Genomic DNA, 22,237 nt, shown 5'->3' with positions numbered 1-22,237 from the left:
CTTAGACATCACCGTCCATGCTGTTCGCCACATGGGAGAAAGCCCAGCATCTGGTGCCTGGGGCCCTGCGGGTTGGGGTCCTGCACAGCACTGTCTGGGTGACCATAGGATGCACCTGGCAGATCCATGGGCAAAGTGGCAGGAGGTCCTGCTGCCAAGCAGGCCAGCGGAGCGGGTCCTGAGGAAGCCACATCCACACCCTTTACACTGGCCTTGCGCCACGTGGGTAGTGGGAATTTCAGGCTGATCTCCAAGGCGAAGTGAATGAGTCCCTGCCTGCAGCAGCCCCTGCACCTAGCGCACTCAGGTCATGGGGACCGTCTGCCATGGCCACGCAGGCGAAGGGAACCATGCAGGCAGCAGGACACGGGTTTGTCCAGGCGAGGTGGGCAGCCTGATATGGAGAATCGTCCCAGGGAACCCATGGCCTCCCCAGGACCCAAGGACAGACCCTCCTCGAGGGAGGAGTGAGCCCTGCCAGGGAGCTGGGGCTGCCTGGCTGCTCCTGCGGTTTTATCAGAAACACTGCCTTTAGTCCTTTTAAAACTTTCTCAGACTGAAATGTGTGTCAAGAAGGTACAGAAAGGCCGATTATCATTCAGGTTCCCACTGTCTCCAGGGCGGGCATCATCACTCCCAGCCGCTCCCTCGCTCCCCGTCACTCCTCTGTGCCGGTGCCAGTGCTGGTGGCGCCAGGCACCAAGCCCTCCTGCAGCCCACAGCCAGGACCTGCCTGCACTAGAGCCCTCAGCACAGTGCCTCCTGCCCAGCTCCTCACCTGCCCGCCCTCCCTCCCTCTCTTTCCTCTCCACCGGTACGGAGCCAGGGGTCAGGTCCAGGAGCTGAGCCCTGACACACAGGATTGTTTCTGACCTGCCACCCTGAGACCATCATGTCCTTGGCTACGTGCTGCTGGGAACAGCCCCCATGAAGACCCCGAACAGGCCTAAGCGCCTTTTGAACCAATCCCCAGTTGGGCTAACACTGTCCAGGGTGCTGAAAACCCCCAGACAGCAAGTTTTACGGCAGGTTATACACAGCCCAGGCCAGGCCTCTGTTGGGAGCCATCTGTGCCCACAGCCAGCCCAGACCTGGCAAACAGAACATGAACGACTGATGCCCAAGGGCAGCTGGGTGTGAAAATGGACTGAATTCAAGGGTACCGCAAAGTGTGTGGTACCTTTGCCCCTTCCTCTGTCGAAAGGCCAGCAATGGCCAGTCTTTCTCCGGTGGCATCTTTCTGACACTGTCTCTCAGCCTTTTAGGGACCCTGTGATCACATTGGTTCTCCTAGATAATCCAGAATCATCTCCCATTTCAGTCCGCTGATTAGTTACCTAATATCCCTTGCAGGTTTCGGGATTAGGGCGTGGGCCACATTGGGGGTCATTATTCAGCCCCTCACAGCGCCAGGGCGTTCTGAGCCCACCCAGGTTTGGGACCCCTTCACAGCCAGGCATGCACACAGGCAAGGGAGCGGCAAGGACATGGGACTGGGGTATAACCACTGAGCCCTTGGGGGGTCCTGGAGCATCATCTGCTTTCACTCTTGCATCCTGGTTGCTCCTTTTCACAGCTTCACTCCACTTGCTCCACACACATCTGTGGGAGGCAGGCCCAAACGGGCTCCCGTTCATGCGGTTTAGTTCTAGGGAAGACCAGCAATCCTTCTTTTAAAAAGCTTATTGTTTTCACACTTCACCCTGAGTTTGACAGACTGCACAGCGGTTTTGAGAAAAGAGATAAATCAGAAATTCTCAGCGAGTGAAGCCTGACCACAGCGTGCGCCCTTCTCAAGGGCTTAACACTTGGGTAAAGGTGCACGTGACTGAGTAAAGCTGCCACAGGACGTATTTCCTAGAGAACAATATTCTACAGCTTCTAGGAGACGGATAACGGAGCTAGAGCTGACCTCCGGGGCCCAGTCTGCTATGGAAATGCCCGAAACACCCAGGGTGCCGTGAGTCTGGGGTAGCCAGCGAGGGTCAGCTCAGGTGCCTGTCCCACCCCAGACTTGCTGAACTATAAACTTGGGGGGACAGCACCCTATGTGTAGTTCAGGCGCCAAGGAACCCAGAGCTCAGGTTGAAATCTGCTGTCTCAGGTGCCTGCGGGGCCTGGGTGGGCCCGGTCCTACCTGCCCCGAGTGTCCTCCACCCTGAGCTGTCCTCCCGAGTTTGCGATAGTGAGGGCACTGCAGGCTGGCGCCCAGGGTGGGGCTGAGCCTCTCACTGCTCATTTCTCCTGGGCATTTACGATGCCCGTGGTGGACTTGGGTCAGCCATAAATGCATAGTTACTTGAACGCTCGCCGCAGTAGCAGTAAACAAGGCAATATCCATAAACTTCGACCGCAGCACACACGCAACCCCTCCCAGGTACACTCAACGGCACCTGTCACGTTTTGTGGCCCCATTAGGGACATCCGGAAGGAAGCCTCCAAAGTGCTCACCACTCCACCCCAGCGCCAACTCCCCTGGTGGGGACTGTTTGTTTTTTTTCCAATGACACCTCCTTTGAGCTGCCACCCCTTCCTGTTCTTTGTGCAATCCTTCCAGCTGTCGGTCCAAGGCCCTGCATAGCCCACTGGTGCACAGCGTGCCCCCCACAGAGGTCCAGACAGGCATGCTACGGGTCTCCCACTCAAGGGGTCATTTCCACAAAGAGGAGGACCTAACTCCGGCTCCTTTTCCTGATGACACCTGCCACTCCGTGGACAAGCCCTTCTCTCACTGGGGCTCCTCACAGGGACTGGAGGACAGGGTGGACCCAGAGGTGGGGATCAGGTCAGGGACGTGGTGGGTATGGAGGCTCTGGTGAGGCTGTGAGGGTGGCCCCTCCTCCCCATCACCAAGGCCCCAGACTGCCCACTCCCATACAAGCTCCTCCGGGATGCCAGTCATCCACGTCCCCATAACCTCGCCCTCCACACTCCTCCAACTCCTGACCATGGACCAAGCAAGCAGCTGTCTGCTCTCCTGGCCACTGCATAGAAGAGCCCCAAGACCAGCCCCCAAACCTCCCGGTCCCCTCAGCAGTGGTTCTGTGTGGGGCCCTCACCCCACCAGCCAGCAGTATCAGGAACTTGTTAAAAGTGCAAATTCTCAGGTCCCACCCCAGACCTGAACTATAAACTTGGGGGACAGGACCCCAAGTATGTGTGGTTCCAGCACCAAAACCCAGAGCTCAGGTTGAAATCTGCTGCCTCGAGAGCTCCCAGGTCACCTCCAAGCTGAGCCAGTGCAGTGGGCTGTAGGCAGGGGAGGGTGCTGGGCTGGGGCCTTCCGGCCCACCGGCATGCTGCACCTGCCCTGTGGGAGCGCCCTTCCCATCTACCTACATCAACTCAATACTCGTGTTTATATAGATAACAATACTTACGTGGTGCATATTTTAATACAAACATAAGAGAAATATTTAAAAACTAAGAAAATATACAAAGGCTCTTCTCTCACCCCATGCCTGGGGTGGGGGCAGGAGGTAGTGCAGGAGGGGCCACGCGGGGCTGTGTGCTGAGTGGGGCCAGCAGAAGACTCCGGAAGTGGAAGTGGCAGGCGGGGGTGGGGGCAGGGGCGGGGGGTGCTGTGTGCTTGGCTCCAGGAGGCCTGGGCAGGGCATGGGGACACGCAGGTCAGAAGCGTGGGTGTGGATGGTGGGGAACGGGCTCAAACAGCTGACTGGGCCCTTTGCTTCTGGGCAAGTTTGTTGAGACATGGACTTTGGATGCAGCTGGGGGCCAGCTGGGGGAATGCTGCTCCAGCGGGTGTGGACGGCTTGAGTCACAGCCGATCAGCAGGAAGGAGGTCACACACACCCACCACACGTGGGCCATCACTGCAGACCAGGGTGACCCCGCAGCAAGGAGGGTGACAAAGGTCCCTGATGCTTCCCTTCCAGATGCCAACGCCCCAACCAGGCTCTCGTACCTGCCTCCTCCTGGCAGCGGGCAGCTGAAGGACAAACCTGTCACTAGAAAGGGGCGGTGGGGGTGGAGCTGGGTGGGCTCTGCTTCCTCGATGACTTGGGGGCAACCCCCTCCAGGGAGCAGCCCAGCCAGCAGCACAGGTCGGGGTCTCGGGGCACAGGGGCCAGACCCTCTGGGTGGACGCAGCTGGGAATGAGCTCGAGGGCCTGTGAGAAGCTGACTGGACATCAGTCCAAGATGGTCCTGAAGTCTGTGGTCAGGGCTGGGTCGGCTGCAGCCTCCAGGGTGGCCAGCGTCGCCCTCGGGAGCTGCCGGCACAGCTGCGCTTGGGCTGCAAGACGACTGAGATCAGACCTCTTCCCAGAGGGAAGCAGAGAATGTTCACCTCAGCCTCCTGGACCCACTGAGGGGCAGGAAGAGACGGCTGAGTCCTGAGCACCCACTGTGTGCAGGTCAGGCTCCAGGCGCATGGCCGAGGAACATCAGGGACCAGTAAGGATGTCAGAGCACGGAGGAGAGGGGGTGCAGCCAGGACACAGGCCAGGGGTGGGAGGAAGGGCACTCAGACCAGCGGGGCTGGAGGAGAGGGAGACGCAGTTCCCGCGGGAAATGTCGTCCTTGGATGGGAGGAGGGAGAGGTGGAACGACTGAGTGGGCATGCCAAGCCCCCCAGGTGAGGGAGGCAGGATCCTCGAGCCACCTGTTCACTCCTGTTCCCACCACCCCTGTTACTCAGACACAGAGGGGTGGACAACTGCTCACTCAAGGATAAGGATAGGCCCTGCACCTGCACAAGAGGTGCCTTGGGGCGGGCACTCTGCCCAAGCTTACCAGTCTGGAGTGCTCCCAGGAGACACCTGTAGGTGGCGCTGTGGCGAGACAGCTTCAGCAGGAAGGCGTGAAAGCACAGCCACCTTGCGGCTTCAGAAGGAAACGGGCCTGCAGCACCCTTGGTCCCCAGAGGCATCCCTGGGAACAACACATGCAGAGGCTGACACCCTCACTGGCCCGTGTCCCAGTGCTCCTCCCAGGAGAGACCTGTCCTCCCGTGGACACCAGGGGTCCCTGCCGGGCTGAGTGCAGGAGCGGGGTCCAAACAGAGACTTTGTTTCAGGGACCACCCAACAACAGGGTACACACAATTCTGACAACTGAAATGTTTTTAATTTCTTCAAAGAAACTTCCTCAAAACAGAAATAAACAGAAAGTCCAGTCGGTCAAGCTCAGGACCACAAAGACACAGCACGACCTGAACTGAGGCTGATTATGACTGTGCATGACGAGGCTGTGGAGCAGAGACGGGGCGAAGTGGATGGTGTGGGTGTCCTCCCCCCGTCCCCGTAAGATGGGCAGGGGACTTGGGGCCCAGCCTCCTCCTGACTACTGCCTGGATTTGTGCAAGCTCCCCCTGAGCACCAGAGAGGAGGCCCTGCCAGGGAGAAGGCAGCTCCCAAATGTCCCCTCGTGTTCCAATCAGGACAGATGTCTGCCCACACAGCAGAGGGTGGGTGACAGGTCAGCTAGTGCTCAGCAAGTTAAACCGGCCGGGAAGTGTCGAGAGCCCAATTCCCTGAATCCTGCCTCCCTACACCAGGGCTGGAGCTGTTCCAGCCACAGCGCTCATGGAGCACAGGCAGCTCCGTGCTGGAATCGTGCGGTGAGCATTTGCCAGCACCACAGGCCACCCCAGCCCTGGGTCACTTGCACCCACCTGGATTCTTGGCTTTCAGAAGGGTGTGGCAGCGTGACGCGGTGTCAGAGATGACGCGGAGGAAAAACGAGGGGTTCTTGCGAACGTGCTGATTAAACGGGAGCTGGAGCACACAGGCGTGGAACCTGAGGAAGGTCAGGTTTATCAGAGGAAAGTCCCGCGGCTGCAACATGTGCACGAGCAGGTGTGTATGTCTACAGGGGCCGGTGTGCACATGGCCGATTCCCTGGGCCCCTTCCAAACAACGTGCATGTGTGTCCATCAGCCGGCAGTCTGACCGCTCCCTCACGCTCACCCTGTTGAGGTGGAGGTATCTTCCCCACTCATGGGAGGGGCGAGCCAGGCCTGGAAACTGGGTGGGGGCCACACCCCTGGCCTGGAAGGGGACCGTATTCTGCAGTTGGAGGACCCTCTCCCAAAGGAGGGGTGGTGCTTAATGCAGGGTGGGGAGAGGCCTCCACTAGTGAATATCACGTCTGCAAAAGACTCCAACCTGAAGCCCACGCTTGTCCAAAAAGGCTGAGCCCGGCAGGTCCTCAGACCGCCCGGTGAGTGTCCTGCTCCAAGTGCCAGGACATTCCCTGGGCTCCATGCCGCAGCCCTGGCTGCTATGGCCATCACGGTCCAGCTTTACATACCCCCTCCTGCAGGGGAGGCACGGGCAGCCTCACATGCCTAACCTTCCACATTGGGAAGCAGCTAACTCTCATGCAGTGGAGAAGGCAGCTCGGCACCCACTGTTGCTTTGGGACCGCGCTCCCTGAATGAGGAGCATGGAGCCGCCCCAGGTGCCCGCTCTGTATCCAGGTCACTACACCATTCCCCGGCAGGCAGGTGTCTGAGGCCAGGGCCCCACAGAGCGAGGGGACACAAGGGTGAGGCCGGGCTGAACACCAGAGCAAGACCTTCAGCAGGCAAGGTGGCCTCCAAGGACTGGGGCTGGTCAGGGGCTGGCCTCCCGCTGACCTGGAAGCATCACCTGACTGCTCCTCATCCCTGAGGCCCCGAGAAGTGAGAGGGTATAGAGCCACCTTGTTGTTGGCTGTGAATGGTCTGAGGGCACGTTCCTGTTTATACTGAACACATCTGCAGAGGAGCCACGGCAGCTCGCACACGGAGCAGGAGTGTACCAGCTTGCACACGGAGCAGGAGTGCACGGGAGAAGATGCAGGTGAAGGAGGAAACACATGAAAAGCAGGAGGCGGCGGCCTGAGCGCTGGGGTCCCTGGACTGAGCCCACGGGCTCCATGCCTCCCAGACACCAAGGGAACAACGCAAGCGCACACATGGCCCTCCTGGCTGAAGCACAGGGCATGGGCCCCCGGGGCCGAAGGGATTTCTTGGTGACATTTAACAGGCATTTCCTCCAAGAGCCCATCCAGTTCCTACGAGACGACCTTGTCTCACATGGGCACAGCCTTGGGTAACATGAACTCAGGGGCTCAAAACATAGCTGCTTGGCTTCCCAGCACTCGGGAGACACGCGGACCCCTCACCCACCCCACGGCTTACAGCCACTTCGGGCAGAATGCTTTCCCCGTGACTTCAAGCAGAATGCTTTCCCCATGAGCTGCTTGGTGGCAGGTAGCCAGGTTAATGTCCATCTTCCGGAGGGACCAGCACAACTTGACAGTGGAACTGGTTTACCAGCAAAGACTCAGGACAACCAGTGAGTGGCTCCACTGTGTTCTGCCCCAGTTCTCAGCAGGTGGCCGCGAAACCAGGGAATGTTCTGGAAGCACAGCTGGGCCTCAGCACACACCAATGTGTGCCAGGAGTGGTGGCTGGGCTGATTGGGAGCCGCACACCAGAGTCCCCTCTAGGGGGCACTGGAGTGTTGGTGGCCACGGATGGTCACCTGCACCGCCTGGATCCTCTGCTCTCTGGGATCCTCCCAGTAGGGCATCTGCCTCCCATGACCACGCGCGGGCCGCCTTCCTCACACCCTGCAGCTCTCCTCCTCCGACCTCCCCTCCCCACACAGCAGGATGGGTTAGCCCACAGGGAGACAGGGAACTCCAGGCCATGCAGCCCCCTGTCACCACCTGGTGAAGGGAACAGGACCTCAAACAAAGCAGAGCCTCTATGAACCACACAGAGAGGCAGCCTCTGCCGCTGAAAATGCTCTCATAAGTGGAAGGTTTCAGCATGAAGGCCTGGGAGCCGGGGAGTGCGTGCTGCCCCCAGGCTCGGGAAAGGGGGACCCAGGTGGCGCGTGGCCACGCACCCCGTCCCCGTGGTGGCGCATCCAGTGAGCCCACCTGTAGGCCTGCAGCAGGAATATCTTGTAAACGTTTGTGCAAACCGTCTGAAGACCATTCACCTGGAGCCACAAGGAAAGGAAATGTTGGAAATGCATCTGAAGTTTAAATTTTTATCTTTTGCTTTATCACCAGCTCAAATGGAGTAAAAAAAAAAAAAAAAAAGGACCATTGTGTCCTCACTGGTGGCCCCTCACCGCCTGTGGTGGAGTCAGGACTCTGCTGGGGCTGCCCAAGGGAGCCAGGCAGAAAGGGACAAGGAGATGAGCATCCAGACCTGCCGGAATGACATCCTGGCCCTGAGGCTCTAAAGCCTGAGCCAGCTGAGGCCTCAGAGTCCCATACCCTGCCAGGAGGAGCTCCAGGGCTGAGGAAGATGGGAGCGGAGGAGGGATAAGGAAAAGGACCCCCAATACACACAGGGGCATATATGCACACTCACATGCATGTATATATACCCATATGTATACACTCAGACATGCACACCCATGCACGCACACATGTGAACATATACCCATATGCACGCACACCCATGCATGCTCACTCACACATGCATGCACATCCGCACACTTATACATACATCAGCATACTTATACACACAATACACAACAGGACCTATAAAACAACTCCCACAGGTAAACTGAGCAGCAGGTCTTCTGAGCTCTGAAGTCAGCTGGCTGCGTGGCTCACCTGCTGGCGGCATGCTCACCTGCAGATCCAGAAGCAGACTGTGACATTTCAGCCTTAACACCGCAAAGAGCTTTCGACGCATGCTCCTCCCAGGCTTGGAGCCCTGGCTGAAGGCGAGACTTGCTCTGATCGAGGTCTGGGCATAACTGCAACACATGACATCCAGGGAGGCTGAGGATGGGCATTACAGTGTGTGCCCTCACTGCAAAGAGCCTCGTGTCCAGCAGGACCTGAAATCTCTGGGCTCAGATCTGTACTGCTTCCCTACATGCTGGGGTCCTCAAGTCTGCCACACAATTTCCTTTTACCAAAAATACTCCAGAAAACTGCTCACCTGGCCAGTCCCCTGACCCACACAAGAATGACATGCTCCTGCTCTGGAGGGGGAGATAGCACCGAGGCCTCTGACCTTTTGGGACTGTAGCCACATGTTGCACACAGCGCAGGGACAGGGCTAGACTGGCCCACGTACACCTGGCTAGGCCCACTTACCTGGAGTAGTCACAGAACACCTCCAGGGTCCGCGTGTCCAGCAGCAAGCCACACCAGGGGAACAGGCAGTGGGCTGGCAGCTGCAGGGGTGCCGTGCTGCCCAGGGCATCGTCTTCCAGGGGGAAGTTCACTACTGTCTTCCGCAAGTTCGCCTTGCAGCCGTACTCGGGCACTCCCCTGGACAGGGTCCTGAAACAGACAGGCCACTTCAGCCACTGGGAGAGCGATGCCACTCAGGGTCTCGGACACACTCACTCAATGCTATGTAAAACCCCAAGAGGCAGCGGGGAGCAAGGGCTGGCACTGAAGGGAGGCCACACCGACCCTGTGGGCCTCCAGGTGCTGGTTTCCAAAGGCTCTGGATGACCAGTGCCAACGATCAAAGAACAGGGTGGCTGCCAGGAGGGCAGAGGCCGGCAGCAGGGGAGGGAAACACAAGGCTGAGTCCTGAAGGCCAAGTAGATGCCACATGACCCTGTTCACAGGTAAGACAGGTGAGCAAAGAGCTCAGGCTCCAGGTTGAGAACTGAGACCAGCCAGATGGGAGGGTGGGCAGGGCCCAAGCAGGACACAGGTCCTCTCTGCAATGGCCAGCTGTGTCCACTCAGAGACACAATCCCAACGTGTGCTGGGGTCTTTGTAGGTGAGGTCAACATCTGCATTCAGACAGCTTAAAGGTGGTTACCTTCCAGAGTAGGGTGGGCACACCCATCAGAAGGGCCCAGAGCAGAAGCAGGAAGTGAAATAAGTCAGTCAGAGAAAGATAAATATCACATGCTCTCACTCATTTGTGGATTATAATGAACAACATAAACCGATGAACAAAAACAGATGTAGAGACAGAGAAGCATCGATCAGATGCTCAAAACTCAGAGGGAAGGCAGGGGAGGGTGGGGGTGAGGGGAAAAGATCAACCAAAGGACTTGTATGCATGCATATAAGCATAAGTGATAGATGTGGACAACAGGGGGTGAGGGTGAGGGCAGGATTGGGGGGATGAGGGGACATTGGGGGGATAAGGACACATTTGTAATATCTTATTCAATAAAAGAAAAAAAAAGAGCAGAAGCAGGGTGTCCTGAGAAGGGAGAGTCCTCCCGTGGGTGGTGGCTCGGGCTCCTGCCCTTCTTGCTGCTGCCCTGTGAACTGCAGACTCGCCTCGCCAGCCCCCACTATCACATGAACCAACTCCTTGCAATAACTCTGTATATGTCCCCAATAGTCCAGCTCCCAGTGGACCCCAGCATACACATTCTGAGCCACCTCCCTGCCCACCCTCAGAGCAGCGGTGCCCCCCCGGATATTCCACAATGGAGGCCACGCTCCCTGCCTGTGCCGTGCCCTCTGGCAGCCACTGGCCACGTGTGGTTACTGATGTCTTTGAAGGTGGCTGGTACCCGGGGTCCTGGATTTGTCATGATTGAACTTGGATGAATTTACATTTGCACGCCATCCTGTGTGGGCTACTGTGTGCGGCCGTGAGGCCTGGCATGTCCCAGCAGTACTGCCCATCCTCCGAGCCCCGAGGATCCCCCGGGGGCAGACACGGGGTATCGGGACGCCATCCTGATGGGTTCTCCAAAGCCAACCCCGCGACCAAAGCACACTGCCCCTCAGGCAGTGACATTCTGTGAGTTTGGTTTTATCCTTCTCTCGTTCCTGGGAAAACTGCCCTGTGAAACAAGCCCCAGATTTCCGGGGTCCTGGAAGGGATGGCACGCTGCAGGCAGCACGCCAAGGCAAGGTTCCCTGTCTGTGGAATTTTATTTTGAACAAAATGAACTTAGGACCAACACCTCATGCGATCCCCGTGCCTTATAATACTGTCACTTAACAAGACCCCCCTCTGTTCTCTCCTAATGCCAACCACAAAAAAAGAGACGCCACACTAGAAGCTGCAGACAAGCACGCAGGGCCGACTCCTGTACTCCTTCATGGGCACCTCCTGGGCACAGCCTCCCAGAGGAGGTGCCACGGCTCTCTCCGCTGCCCAAAGTACTGCGTGCGCATACATTCCAAGGAGCCCCGAGGACTCAGCCCAGCCCAGGCGCCTGACCCACACTTGCTCCCTCCCTCTGGGGATACATGTGTCCTGGTGCCACGCTGTCAGCTCCAGGCTTCCACGCTGTATGCCTGGGGTCTCAGAACAGCACAACTGTGCCACATGCCCCCGCAGAGATGCTGGCACACCGTGGGAAGCTTGGGCACAAGGTGAGAATTACTTCTGATAGAGCAAGGTCAGCAGCATGAGGCCACAGAGGCACCTGCCGAGATACACGTGTGTGCAGACCTTACCTGAGAAAGGCCTTCGCTTGTGTCAGGTGAGGGGTGACCAGCAAGAAGTCGTCCACTAAACGCAGGAGCACCCTGGTAGGAAAAGAGGCACGAGGAAGGGCGTTAAATACGAGTTCATATGCACGAAAACAAAGTAATCCGTGCAACTCGGTACTGGCTGGGGACAGGGGGCAGGGGCCCCTCGATCACACCAGCACCGCTACCAGCCGTGTTCCCTGGTGCACTGGGAGCCACTCACAGCCTACGTCGGAGGCCTGCTCGCTACCTCCTGTGAAACCTCCCGTGAAGAAAGGGCAGCCCTGTCTGCACCAGAGCATGGGAGGGGGCAAAAGCAACCAAGGGCACCAATGACAAGGAACCTGTTACCCGTCCTGCTGGAGTCCGGGGAACACCCTGCTCTCCATGTCTCCGTAGCACAGGCTGCACAGCAGGGTGGACAGGATGGAGCCCTGGGGGATCCCCTGACACTGGATGTAAAACCTGGGGGGAGACGTGGGCAGAAGGGTGGAGCACATGTTCATATCACAGACATGCGTGCAGACCACATACCTGTGCAGACACGCTGCTCAGAGCACACAAACATGCGTACACCACACACACACAGAGAACACAGATCACACACCCGCCCGCGAAGCCCTGCCATGGGCCGTCCACATGGGGCACGGCCCTCTACCAACGTGCAGCAGGTGGCCCTGACTCACTTGCCCCCGATCCTTATGATGTGGTTGTACACCAGGTGCAGGAAGACATCGAACAGGTCGCTGCTGGCCTCGTTCAGGGAGCAGCTCTGGAAAAGCAAGTGAGAGACGCACGTGGGTAAGCAGGACACGCTAGGCAGAGACGTGCAGGGGGGACAAGGGGTGGGCGGTAGCGGACGAGCAGGAACAGCATGGGTCATCCGTGGCTCTGGCGGGGCTCAGACCCAGGGCCACTGGCCCAGACGGCTTGTGCCACACACTGACTCTGTGGACGTGGTGGGGCCCTGTGGCCACAGGAAAGGCACCCATCCAGGGGGCTCAGAGCCATCCTTGGAGGACCGACTCAACCGAAAGCGGTTCTGCAGGAAGCCACAAACTCAGGAACAGTCCCTGGCAGGCACAAGAAACCTGGGTTTCCCACCTGAGGGGTTAATTCCAGGTAGGTCTACGGGTCAAATCTAACATGTCTTCCCATAGCACAGGGGCACGTTTTCTTCTGGCCTCAACATCAAAACGGAGGGAGAAGACATCCCTACCGAATCTTAAAGCAGCTGGACAGTAACAAAGAATTCAGTGAGGTGCAAAAAGAAATGTGGCTGAAGGCACAGCAAGTGTCTGCTGGCTGAGGGTGGCCTTGCCGTCTGCCCACACCAACCTGCTCGATGACCACGGCATCCCTCAGCGAGTTCGTCTTCTGCAGCTGCTGCACAAACTGTTTCATGTAAGGCTGGAGGTCCGTGAAGGTGGACACCTGCCGGCAAAGAGGACAGGCGTGAGGCAGGTGGGCGCCTCCCTCCCGAGCCCTGGCCTCGACATCAACGAAGTCACATCATGGAAGACTAAGTCAGGTGGGCGCCTCCCTCCCGAGCCCTGGCCTCGACATCGACGAGCAGAAGTCACATCATGGAAGACTAAGTGGGGAGTGGGAGCAACCCAGGGAGGCCCCGCCGTGCAGCCTGTGTTCAGGAAGAGGAGGACGGAGATGCAGGGAGAGGCGAGTGCTACAAAATCACAGGGATGGAGCTCCAGTGGCGCAATCGGTTAGCGCGCGGTACTTATAAGACAGTGCAAAATCACAGGGACGTCACCTCCAGGCACCTCCTCCTGACTACTGTGCCCGGCAGAATGCAGAAGGAAGTTTCTTAGGGGTGCTGGAGAGGCAGAAAGCAGGTGGACTTAGAGTCCCTGTCTTGGATGCATCCCACAATCTCTGAGGCCTAATTCAAGGAGGTGGAGCTTAAGCAAAAAGTGGGGGCTATGACTAAAGACACTTAGGGTTCAGGGCCATCAAAGCAACTGGGATTGAGGGTCAGGTGCTGGGAGGAGGGGGCTTCAGACAAAGGAGTCAAAACTGTGAGTGATTTCTTCTCCAATCCTCACCAACCCCCAGCGTCAGGCGCTCCGGGGAGACTGCAGGAAACCCGGCAGAAGCTGGAGCTGAGTGTGGTCATAGCAGCCACCTGGGGCGGAGGGGGCTGAGGGGAGCCCGGGCCCACCAAGGGCTGCACACCTGCCCTCAGGTGAGACAGCAGAGGGCCGCAGCCAGGGAAGGAGCAAAGTGAAGGAGACCAGCCCAGTGTAAAGACGACCCTTGCAGGATTAAGCTCACTCACTACTCCAACTTTCAGGAAAATATTATCCTCCCCAAAGAAAAACATTATGTAAAAATCCACGTTTTAAATTTTTTAACTTAAAAGTCTGGCATCTCAAGAAAAAAATAGTGAGGCGTGCCAAAGAACAGGCCTGTGTGACCAAACCACAAGTGAAACAGCAGAAACAGACACGATCCATCAGAACCCATCATGGGCAGGGTGGCTACTGAGTTATGGAATTTAAAAATCAGTAAAGATGACAGAGTCAATAAAATAGGGGAGAAGACGGGGGACTTTACCAGAGACTTGGAATGTATGAGAAAATTCACATGCGATTTCTAAAACTGAAAAATAGGATAGCTGGACTTAAGAATTCAGTAAGCGGGTTTAGCCAAAGATTAGAGACAGAAAAAGAGAAGGTTCGTGAACTGGAAGCAGGTTCATGAGAAATCTGGATTTAAGCAAAAACAGAGCGGTTTAAAAATACCATATACAAAAATTAATTCAAAATGGACCCAACACCTGAATGAGAAAGCTGAAACAATAAGCACCTTGAAGGAAATATGTGTATAAGAAGGGACAGGTTTCCAAAACAGAACACAGTTTCAGCCATAAACAATGGATAAAGACTTCTTGAAAATCAACAATTTCTCGTCATCAAGACTCCCCTTGCAACTAAAAAGGTGAGACAAACCAAGACAGACACCTGACAGAGGACTCGTACCCGGAACATACAAATTTCACCGATACGTCAATAACAAAGGTAGACAGCCCATCAGAGAGCAAGGAGAGGACTTGAACAGGCACTTGCGCGAGAAATGTCCACGTGAAGGGTGGATAGAAAGGTCACTGGGAAAGCAAGTCAAGACCATACACAACACTGTGCCCGCCCTCAGGGAATCCGGGCTACCCCCTGAGTGCTGACACTTGCAAGTGTGTGAGCATGAGCACGCCTGGCCATCCCATATTTGGTGCCCCCGTGGCTGCCCCCCAGAGCCCAGGCCTGGCCTGTGGCTGCAGTGCTTCATGGCCACGCTGGCACAGGCCACTCAAGAACACTCTTTGGTGACATCTAAGACTAAACAAGGCATTTCTATGGCCTGGCATCTCCACCCGAATCCACCAAATGACACATCGCAGTAATGCTCTCAGCAGCATTCAAACCTCCCAATCCAGAACCAGCAAAGGCCCACCAGCAGCGGAGAGCAGTGTGGGCACAGGAACACGCCCCGGGCGAGGTGAATGGCAGCTGCTCCCAGGGGCCCAGCTGCTTCTCAGACACACTGGGGAGCAATGGAAACCAGACAGGAAGGGCGATCCGTCTGATTCACGTTCACGGAATTTGAGACAGGTAAGAGAGTCTGCATGAGGGAGGTCAGAGCAGCAGGCACCTGGGGAAGAAGGGGGGGCCTCATGGCTGCTGGTGACTTTCTATCCTTTGATGCAGGTGGTGGCACCATCTGTCCACAAATATACAGTCTCACTGTGTTGTACACTCTGGATCTGCAGCCCACACTCACCTGACTTGCCCAAGGGTTTTCAGGTATGCCTTTCCCAAGAATTTCTGGGGGAAGTCTTTCTGCACGCTCCTGCCTTCCCCACAGCACAGGTTTAGGAGGTTGGGTGCCCTCACACTCCAACATGCTCATGACAATTGCTTGGAAATCCCCATATGCCAACTGGGCCTCAAGTGCAACCTGAACTCCAGGTGTCCTTTCCCTGCACCACTGAGGCCTCAGGCCGCTGGCCGCTGCAGGGAGGGCGCCCTCGGCCCCTCGGCCCCACCTGGGAGGCAGAATGGTGAGCGAGGCCCAGGTGTCCTGGGTGAGGTGCCCTCTGGCCCTCTCCTCACAGAGCCAGCACAGCGCCAGCCATGAAGCACTTGGCCCCACTGAGTAGCCACAGGCCAGGCCTGGGCTCCCGGGCGGCAGCCACGGGGACACCAAGAAGCACACGCATGGCTGTGCTGCCACCTCCTGGCACAAACCTGGGGCCCTGTAAAGGGACAGCAGGCAGGAGTGGCTTGAAGAGAGGACCGACTGTGACATGAACAAGAGCATGAGGATGACCAGGATGGAGGCACCTCCCAGCATGGGAGCTCAGGAAGTGGGGCTCAGGGCCCATGGGGGAGGGATGGACTGCAGGGCAGACATCCATGTCATGGACACACCTCCTCACGGCACACACCCACAGTCTTACGTGTCTTTTGAAGGACTTCCGGACGCGTCCGCGGGCAGTTCTCTGGACCACAGCGTACTGGCGCAGGCAGTATGTGTGCTCTTGGGGCTGGATCACGTTGGCGATCACCTCCACCAGCCTGCCCTGAGGGAGGGCGTCGTACGCACCCATCACGTCCACCTGCACGGAGAGAGGTGCGCTTATAGGCTGCTCACACCCACCTTGGCCCTGTGTCCTGGGTCCCACTCGTCTGCTCTGTCAAGCGGGGGCCCCAGCCTGTCCTTACAAAGCCCTGGGGTGATAGGACAGGGCAGGACCCAGGAGCCCCTGAGCACCCTTCCCAGAGCCCCATCCCGGTCACACATACCACCCCACTGTGGAGCTCTCGCTGAGACATCCCCACATCCCCCAGACTGAGCACCCCAGGGCGGCTCTGTGTCCCTTTCTCCACACCCCAGACTGAGCACCCCAGGGTGGGCCTGTGTCCCTCTCTGAGGGCAGGCTGATGAGCAGCAGGTCCCTGGCAGATGACCGGGGTGCTAGGGCAAGAGCAGGGGCCACTGTGGAGTTGGGGTGCAGAACTGCAGAGTCCATGCCAGCAAGGAAGGCTCAAAGCTTCTGCTCCCAGGAGTCAGATGCTCCCAAATGGAGCATCTGCCCTCCTGGGTCACCTGCCCTCCCTCTCCCAAGTCTGCAGCTCCACCACAGGGACCTCACCCTGGCAGACACAGGCCCTGAAAAAGCCAGCCACACTGCAGGCTCTGGCCAGGGCCCAGGATGCAGAGTCACCCACTGGGTGAGCCTGAGGGTGCTGAGTGGACTCACTGGGGGAGAGAACACCCACCTTGACAAAGTACAGCTGAGGCACTGGGTCCTGGGCCCGCATGCGCAGCACAAAGGCACGCCAGGCCCTATAGATGTCGTCCATGCCCAGCACAGAGGCGCCCAGGAGGCCAGGGCGCTGCTCTCGCTCATAGTTCAGCACGCTGAACAGCGTCTTGACTTTGGAGGTGAGATGCTGCACCTGCAGGGCCAGTCCAGGATGGCGGCATGGTCACAGGAGGCCCCCAGCCAAGGGGATCTGGGGCCCGATGGCCCCATCCCACCTCTGGGGCCCAGTGATGAGGGGCAGCTCTGCTTCTGCACCCCCCTGACTACCAGCTTCCCTCAGGTGGAAGGGCCAGATAGACAACCCACCCACACCCAGGGCATCCCCAGGGACCCACCCTGGAATTCCTAGAAACGTGGTATAAAAAACCAAGTAGCAACACACAGGACCATCTCTCCCACCTGGCCCCAACCCCCACCACAGACGAGGAGTTCATCATCTTCATTCACAGACCAAACCAGATCCCTAATCCACACCAACAGCTTCACTTTCTTTTGGGGGAGTAGGAGACACCAATAACAAAATCAGCCCCAAATGCTATAAGGAGGCACTTGGAAGGGGTCAGAACTGCTGGTGACACAGAGATGCCATAGGTGGAAGAGGATGCTAACCACAGGGTGGGGTCCTACAGGGTCCAGGAACCCGAAGGCTAAATGGCCCAGTTCCTTACGTCCCTGCATCTTGGAGAGTGCGCATCCCCAGTGCCACAACAGGATCGTGGGCACTGGGTCAGTCCCACATGTCACAGGTCCACGTCATGAGAAGCTTGTGGGGTTGGAGCCTGTGCAGCAGCTTCTAGGACTGGCCTGCCTGCGAGCTCCTCCTCGGACCCAGAGCACACCCACCCATGGCACCCGGGGCCCTCCGGCCTGTCTACCTGGACACCAGGCCTGGGGGTTAATGCTATTTGCTTAAAAAATGAAACAAAGGTGGTGACCTTCTTGTCCCCATGGAACGTTCTGGCTCCCACGACGTAGTCCATGTTCACGATTGGCCGCAGCCCGCTGGGCTTGGGGAGGAAGCGGAGTCTGGACGTCAGCAGAGCAGGCCTGGCTTCCTGGTATCGCTTGACCTCAGCCACCGACAGTTCACGAAGCTGCACCCGATCGAAGTGTTGTCTGAAACAGAACCTCGTGAGATGGGCTCAGCAGCCACACAAGAACCCAGGTGGTCGACCTGCAGAGGGTGCCGTGTCCAGGAGGCTGCATGACACAATGACCAGACGCTGCTGGAGCGCCCTCTGCGCCAGGGGCCCAGGACGCCCATTCCCTCTGCTACAGAGCCCTGGCTAGTACGGCTGGGATGGGACGGGACCCCTGGGAGAAAGACCCCATTTTTGTCTCAAGGAATGTGAGGGGGGGCTACTTGGTGCAACTTCACAAGAGTCAGAAATGACTCTCCAGGGACCCCCAGCTCCCTGCTGGCCTCTCCCCTGAAACCTCCTACAGGGAGGGGCAGAGGTTAAGAATGCTCCCTGAGCTGTGGGCCTGGTAGTGAAGAAAGGCTGGATGGCACTTGAATACCCAACAGGCAAGATGACAGTCCCCACAGTGAGGGTAAGAGTGACCACTTGGGATCATATGTCATGAACTTTTAAATTATTAAATAGGATGCACTGTGCATCTCTTCAGACCCATGATGAGGGCTTCTAGACCCTCTCCCAGGTGCAGGAGGACTGGGACTGGGCCCTGGTTCAGGAGTTGCTGCCTCCCTTCAGAAATGTGTGGTTCAGGCTTGAGTTTGACCCAAATGTGCACGGAGCCTGGGAGCTCTGATCTGGTCCTCGCCAAGCCCTCGGCCAGGCTGGCCGCAGAGAGGAGGGAAGCTTATGTGTCGGGCTGTCACACCCCTAACCCTGACGGATCCCAATCCGACCCACATCTGTCACAGCCCTGCACAATGTACCCGAAACAGACGCTGAGCAGCTAAGACGGATCCACTCAGAGGTGAGTCGACCTTCTGGAAGTTTCCCTCTCAGGGTCCTGCCTGACAGCAGACACCTCTGACTCCAGACACTTCCCACAGGGAGTTGTCAAGTAGGCAGGTTTATCTTGTGACACAAGTCCCACTTGTTCTGCGCAAATTAAAATAGAATCTGACCACACGCCAGGGATAAGTGGTTTGCTTGCACCACTGTTCCCACTTTCGAGACCCTAGAGATTACCTAGCTACAGGCAAGGAAGGAGGCGCTCCAGGAGTCCATGCCAGCAAAGACCCCTGTGGGCCAGGATGGCTCCTGGAGTAGCTGGGTGGGGGCCCCGAGGTGGGGGCACAGGGAACCCGGAGCAGGAACCGGGGCTGTGTCTGCAGATGGGAAGAAACAGGTCAACGAGGCTCTGGCTGTGATACCTGATCCCAATGCTTTGCAATTGGCTCCAGATGCTCTTCCGGAAAAAGAAGAGCTGGTTCTTCTGAAACGTGGTCTCCGTGACATAAAAAAACGACTTCAGCAGCTCAACCACGTATGTGCCCATCAACCAGCACAGGAACTTGGCCAGGACGGCTTCTCTCAGACGGTGCTCCGTGGCTGGGACATAGCGACCCCCTGGAACGAGAGGCCCAAGCTCACCCCACCTGCATGGCCCATCGTGGATGCAGTCACGTGTTGGTGTGTATGATTTGAGGGATCCTCACAGAGCAGCAAGATCCAGAAATGCCTGGGGTTCTCCAGGCTGGACAGCAGGTGAGTGGTGGCAGTCACACCCAGCTAAGGGATGCCACGTGCTGTGGGACTCCAAACGCGCACCAGGGCTGCTGTCCTCTGCATTTTGTTCTGTGAAACATCGTGGGGAGGGGTCCACGTTGTCACCCGGCTGCCACAAGGGCCACGGCACAGGTAGAAACATGTAAAGGAGAAGAACAGGGACCCAGAGGCAGGTGTGGGACAGAAGATAGGATGGGGAACAACGGGGTGGGGACAAAGCTGAATGCACAATAACCGTGGGAAACAGTAACCGTGTCTAATCTGGGACATAACCAGGCCAGTGGGAAAACAGCATCCAGGTTGGGGTGGGACCAGATTAAAATATGCTAAGGCCCTTAGGTTGCTCAGGAGAAGAGAAACCACTAAGGGAGGAGAATGGAGAGTATAATTTCTAGCTACTGGGAGGCAAAACCAGAATGAGCACACACATCCTCGTTCAGGACACGAGGAATAAGGGCATGGGAAAGGCAGGCAAATGAAAAAGAAAAACATGCAGACACAACTATAATTATAGAAAAGTGAAAACGAATCAGATTCTATAGGAATGTGGCAAAGACTGTCACACTGGATCGAAAATGAACTTAAAATGCCAGTGATATGCTACTAAGAAGACACATCTAAATTATGGAGATATGAAAAGGTTGAAAATAAAAATCAAAGAATGACAAATGATGAGGTAAACACTAACCAAAAAGAAGCAAGTGCAGATGTTCTCTAAGCTGTTCTGACAGACTTTAAGGTAAAAAGAATTAGTAGACGTACATCAGGAAGATAAAACTTCTCAAACGTGCTGTGCCTAACGAAACCACGCAAACGCTGTCAGAACAGGAGGACAATGAGACAAGCGCCGCTCAGCACTGGGCCTCGGGAAGGACACACAGTTTCCCATAGCACATAGCAAGCCCAACACAGTGAGCACAGCCACCTACCGGGCCTCCGGGACACAAGGAACACTGGTGAAGACTGTCGATGAGACTACAAAGCAAGTTTCAAAGAGCTCAGGTCACTCAGACCACTACACAGCTGAATCGGAAATCAGTGACAAAAAGATAACATATCCACTCATTTGAAAAATCTAAAATATATGTCTAAAGAACTCACTGATCAAAGAAGAAATGACAAAAATACTTAAATGCAGTTGATATAAAAATGTGAGCAACACATCAGAACACAGGTGCAGCTGAGCAAGATCAAAGAGAAGGCACCGTCAGACATCCACCTGAGAGGTCAGAGGACAAGCCCAAGAGCAGAGGAAGGATATAACCATCAGAAAAACTAATGGAATTCAAAACAAAGATCCGGTATAAAGGCTCCACCCAGACTCTGCCCTGAAGGTAAAGGTGGCCTCTACAGGAGGGACACACTTGGATGGTAGTTCAGGAAAAGTGATGGTGTGGTCAGATGTGAGTTGGAGGCAGAGCACCACCTAAGCCAGCAGCAGTGTATGCCCAGGTTAGGGACAGGGGTTGCCACCAGCCCAAGGATAAGACAGCCCAGGGAGACAGTGAGTAAGCAAGCAAGGAGCCATGGCAGCTCCTGAGTTTCCATCAGGAACCTGTCTTGCGATGTCTCTAAACACTACAGCAGATGCGTCAGCTGGCAGTCTGGCCTCCAAGGCTGGGGACCAGGCAGCTGACGGGAGTCAAAAGGCAGCATGGCAGGTGGGACAATGGTCAAGGCTGGCTAGACAGAAGCAAAGGAGCTGGATGCTGTGAACAGAGCGCCTGGCAGGGCAGAAGGCCAGCACAGAGGAAGGGGTGTCCCAGGAGGAGAGGGTGGAAGAGGTGACCGTGAACAGCCGTGACTAGAGAGGTGGCTCAGAGGCCAAGGCTGTCCGTGCATCATTTATTCCGCCAGTGGGCAGCTGGCATGGCCCAGCCACAGAAAGAAACAAATGCCTAGGTTACCGCTTGAGTGAGCAAGGATGCCGCAGAGGTCCTAGTCGCCTGGGAAAACACCATGGTGGAGCAGGGCCTCATTGGAAGTTGGGGAACAGAGTCATAGAAGTCACACTCTCCTTTCCTTTCACAAGGCAAGCGGAAGCCCCAAGTACAGTGAGCGTGTGACAGCTAACCCAACTGAGTCTGATGCACCTGAGGGTCACCCACACTGTCCCACGTGGTCTGTGGGTGTACGAGTCACACAGTATGAACAAGTTCTAGAGATCTGCTGTGCAACCCTGCTTCCACTCAGCACTGTTGTCCTGTACATGCAAACAGTGGTCAAGAGGTAGATCTCACCCTAACTAGTTTGGCTCAGTGGATAGAGTGTCGGCCTGTGGACTGAAAAGTCCCAGGTTTGATTCCGGTCAAGGGCATGTACCTTGGTTGCGGGCACATCCCCAGTAGGGGGTGTGCAGGAGGCAGCTGATCAATGTTTCTCACTCATCGATGTTTCTAGCTCTCTATCCCTCTTCCTTCCTCTCTGTAAAAAAATCAATAAAATATATATATATTTTTTAAAAAGAGGTAGATCTCATGTTATGTGGTGTTTTCCACAATTAAAAAAAAAACACAAGTTGCCGGAAGGTCACCTTGCTGTCTGAATCACCTCTTGGGAGTCTGAGAAGGTGTACCCCTCTGCCTCCCTGTAGGACATCCCTGCTATTGGGATCTTTGGGGATGGAGATGGGCATTTTTAAGGTCCCCCACCGCAGAAAGCTGTAACATGCATCTGGGTGGGCTAGTCTGGCTGTAACATAGGGCTCTGAACCATCTTTCTTCTAAAGTCCTAAATGTCTTGGGAGTTGGGGGAGATCAAGTATAGCAAAACTTGGGTCTGTTCTCACTGCTTTTACTCTGTC

At 56.5% G+C, this 22,237-nt stretch overlaps 1 protein-coding gene across 1 annotated transcript in view; it reads right to left on the bottom strand.

The window, feature by feature from the left end:
• Positions 1-3,382: 3,382 nt before the first annotated feature.
• Positions 3,383-22,237, bottom strand: part of TERT (telomerase reverse transcriptase) — a 22,566-nt gene continuing 3,711 nt past the window's right edge. The window contains exons 5-18 of the mRNA XM_014550436.1: positions 19,080-19,275; positions 17,668-17,848; positions 16,686-16,865; positions 15,863-16,021; positions 12,727-12,822; positions 12,075-12,160; positions 11,740-11,853; positions 11,374-11,445; positions 9,079-9,267; positions 8,606-8,732; positions 7,897-7,958; positions 5,636-5,760; positions 4,756-4,893; positions 3,383-4,255 (exon numbers count right to left, since the gene is read on the bottom strand). Of these exons, the coding sequence (XP_014405922.1) occupies positions 4,152-4,255; positions 4,756-4,893; positions 5,636-5,760; positions 7,897-7,958; positions 8,606-8,732; positions 9,079-9,267; positions 11,374-11,445; positions 11,740-11,853; positions 12,075-12,160; positions 12,727-12,822; positions 15,863-16,021; positions 16,686-16,865; positions 17,668-17,848; positions 19,080-19,275 (1,829 nt within the window). The 3' untranslated portion in view covers positions 3,383-4,151. The remainder of the gene's footprint in view (positions 4,256-4,755; positions 4,894-5,635; positions 5,761-7,896; positions 7,959-8,605; positions 8,733-9,078; positions 9,268-11,373; positions 11,446-11,739; positions 11,854-12,074; positions 12,161-12,726; positions 12,823-15,862; positions 16,022-16,685; positions 16,866-17,667; positions 17,849-19,079; positions 19,276-22,237) is intronic.

The sequence above is a fragment of the Myotis brandtii genome, unplaced genomic scaffold (genome assembly GCF_000412655.1).
Source record: "Myotis brandtii unplaced genomic scaffold, ASM41265v1 scaffold115, whole genome shotgun sequence".
Lineage (NCBI taxonomy): Eukaryota > Metazoa > Chordata > Mammalia > Chiroptera > Vespertilionidae > Myotis > Myotis brandtii.
This window is presented reverse-complemented; position numbering and strand designations above follow the sequence as displayed.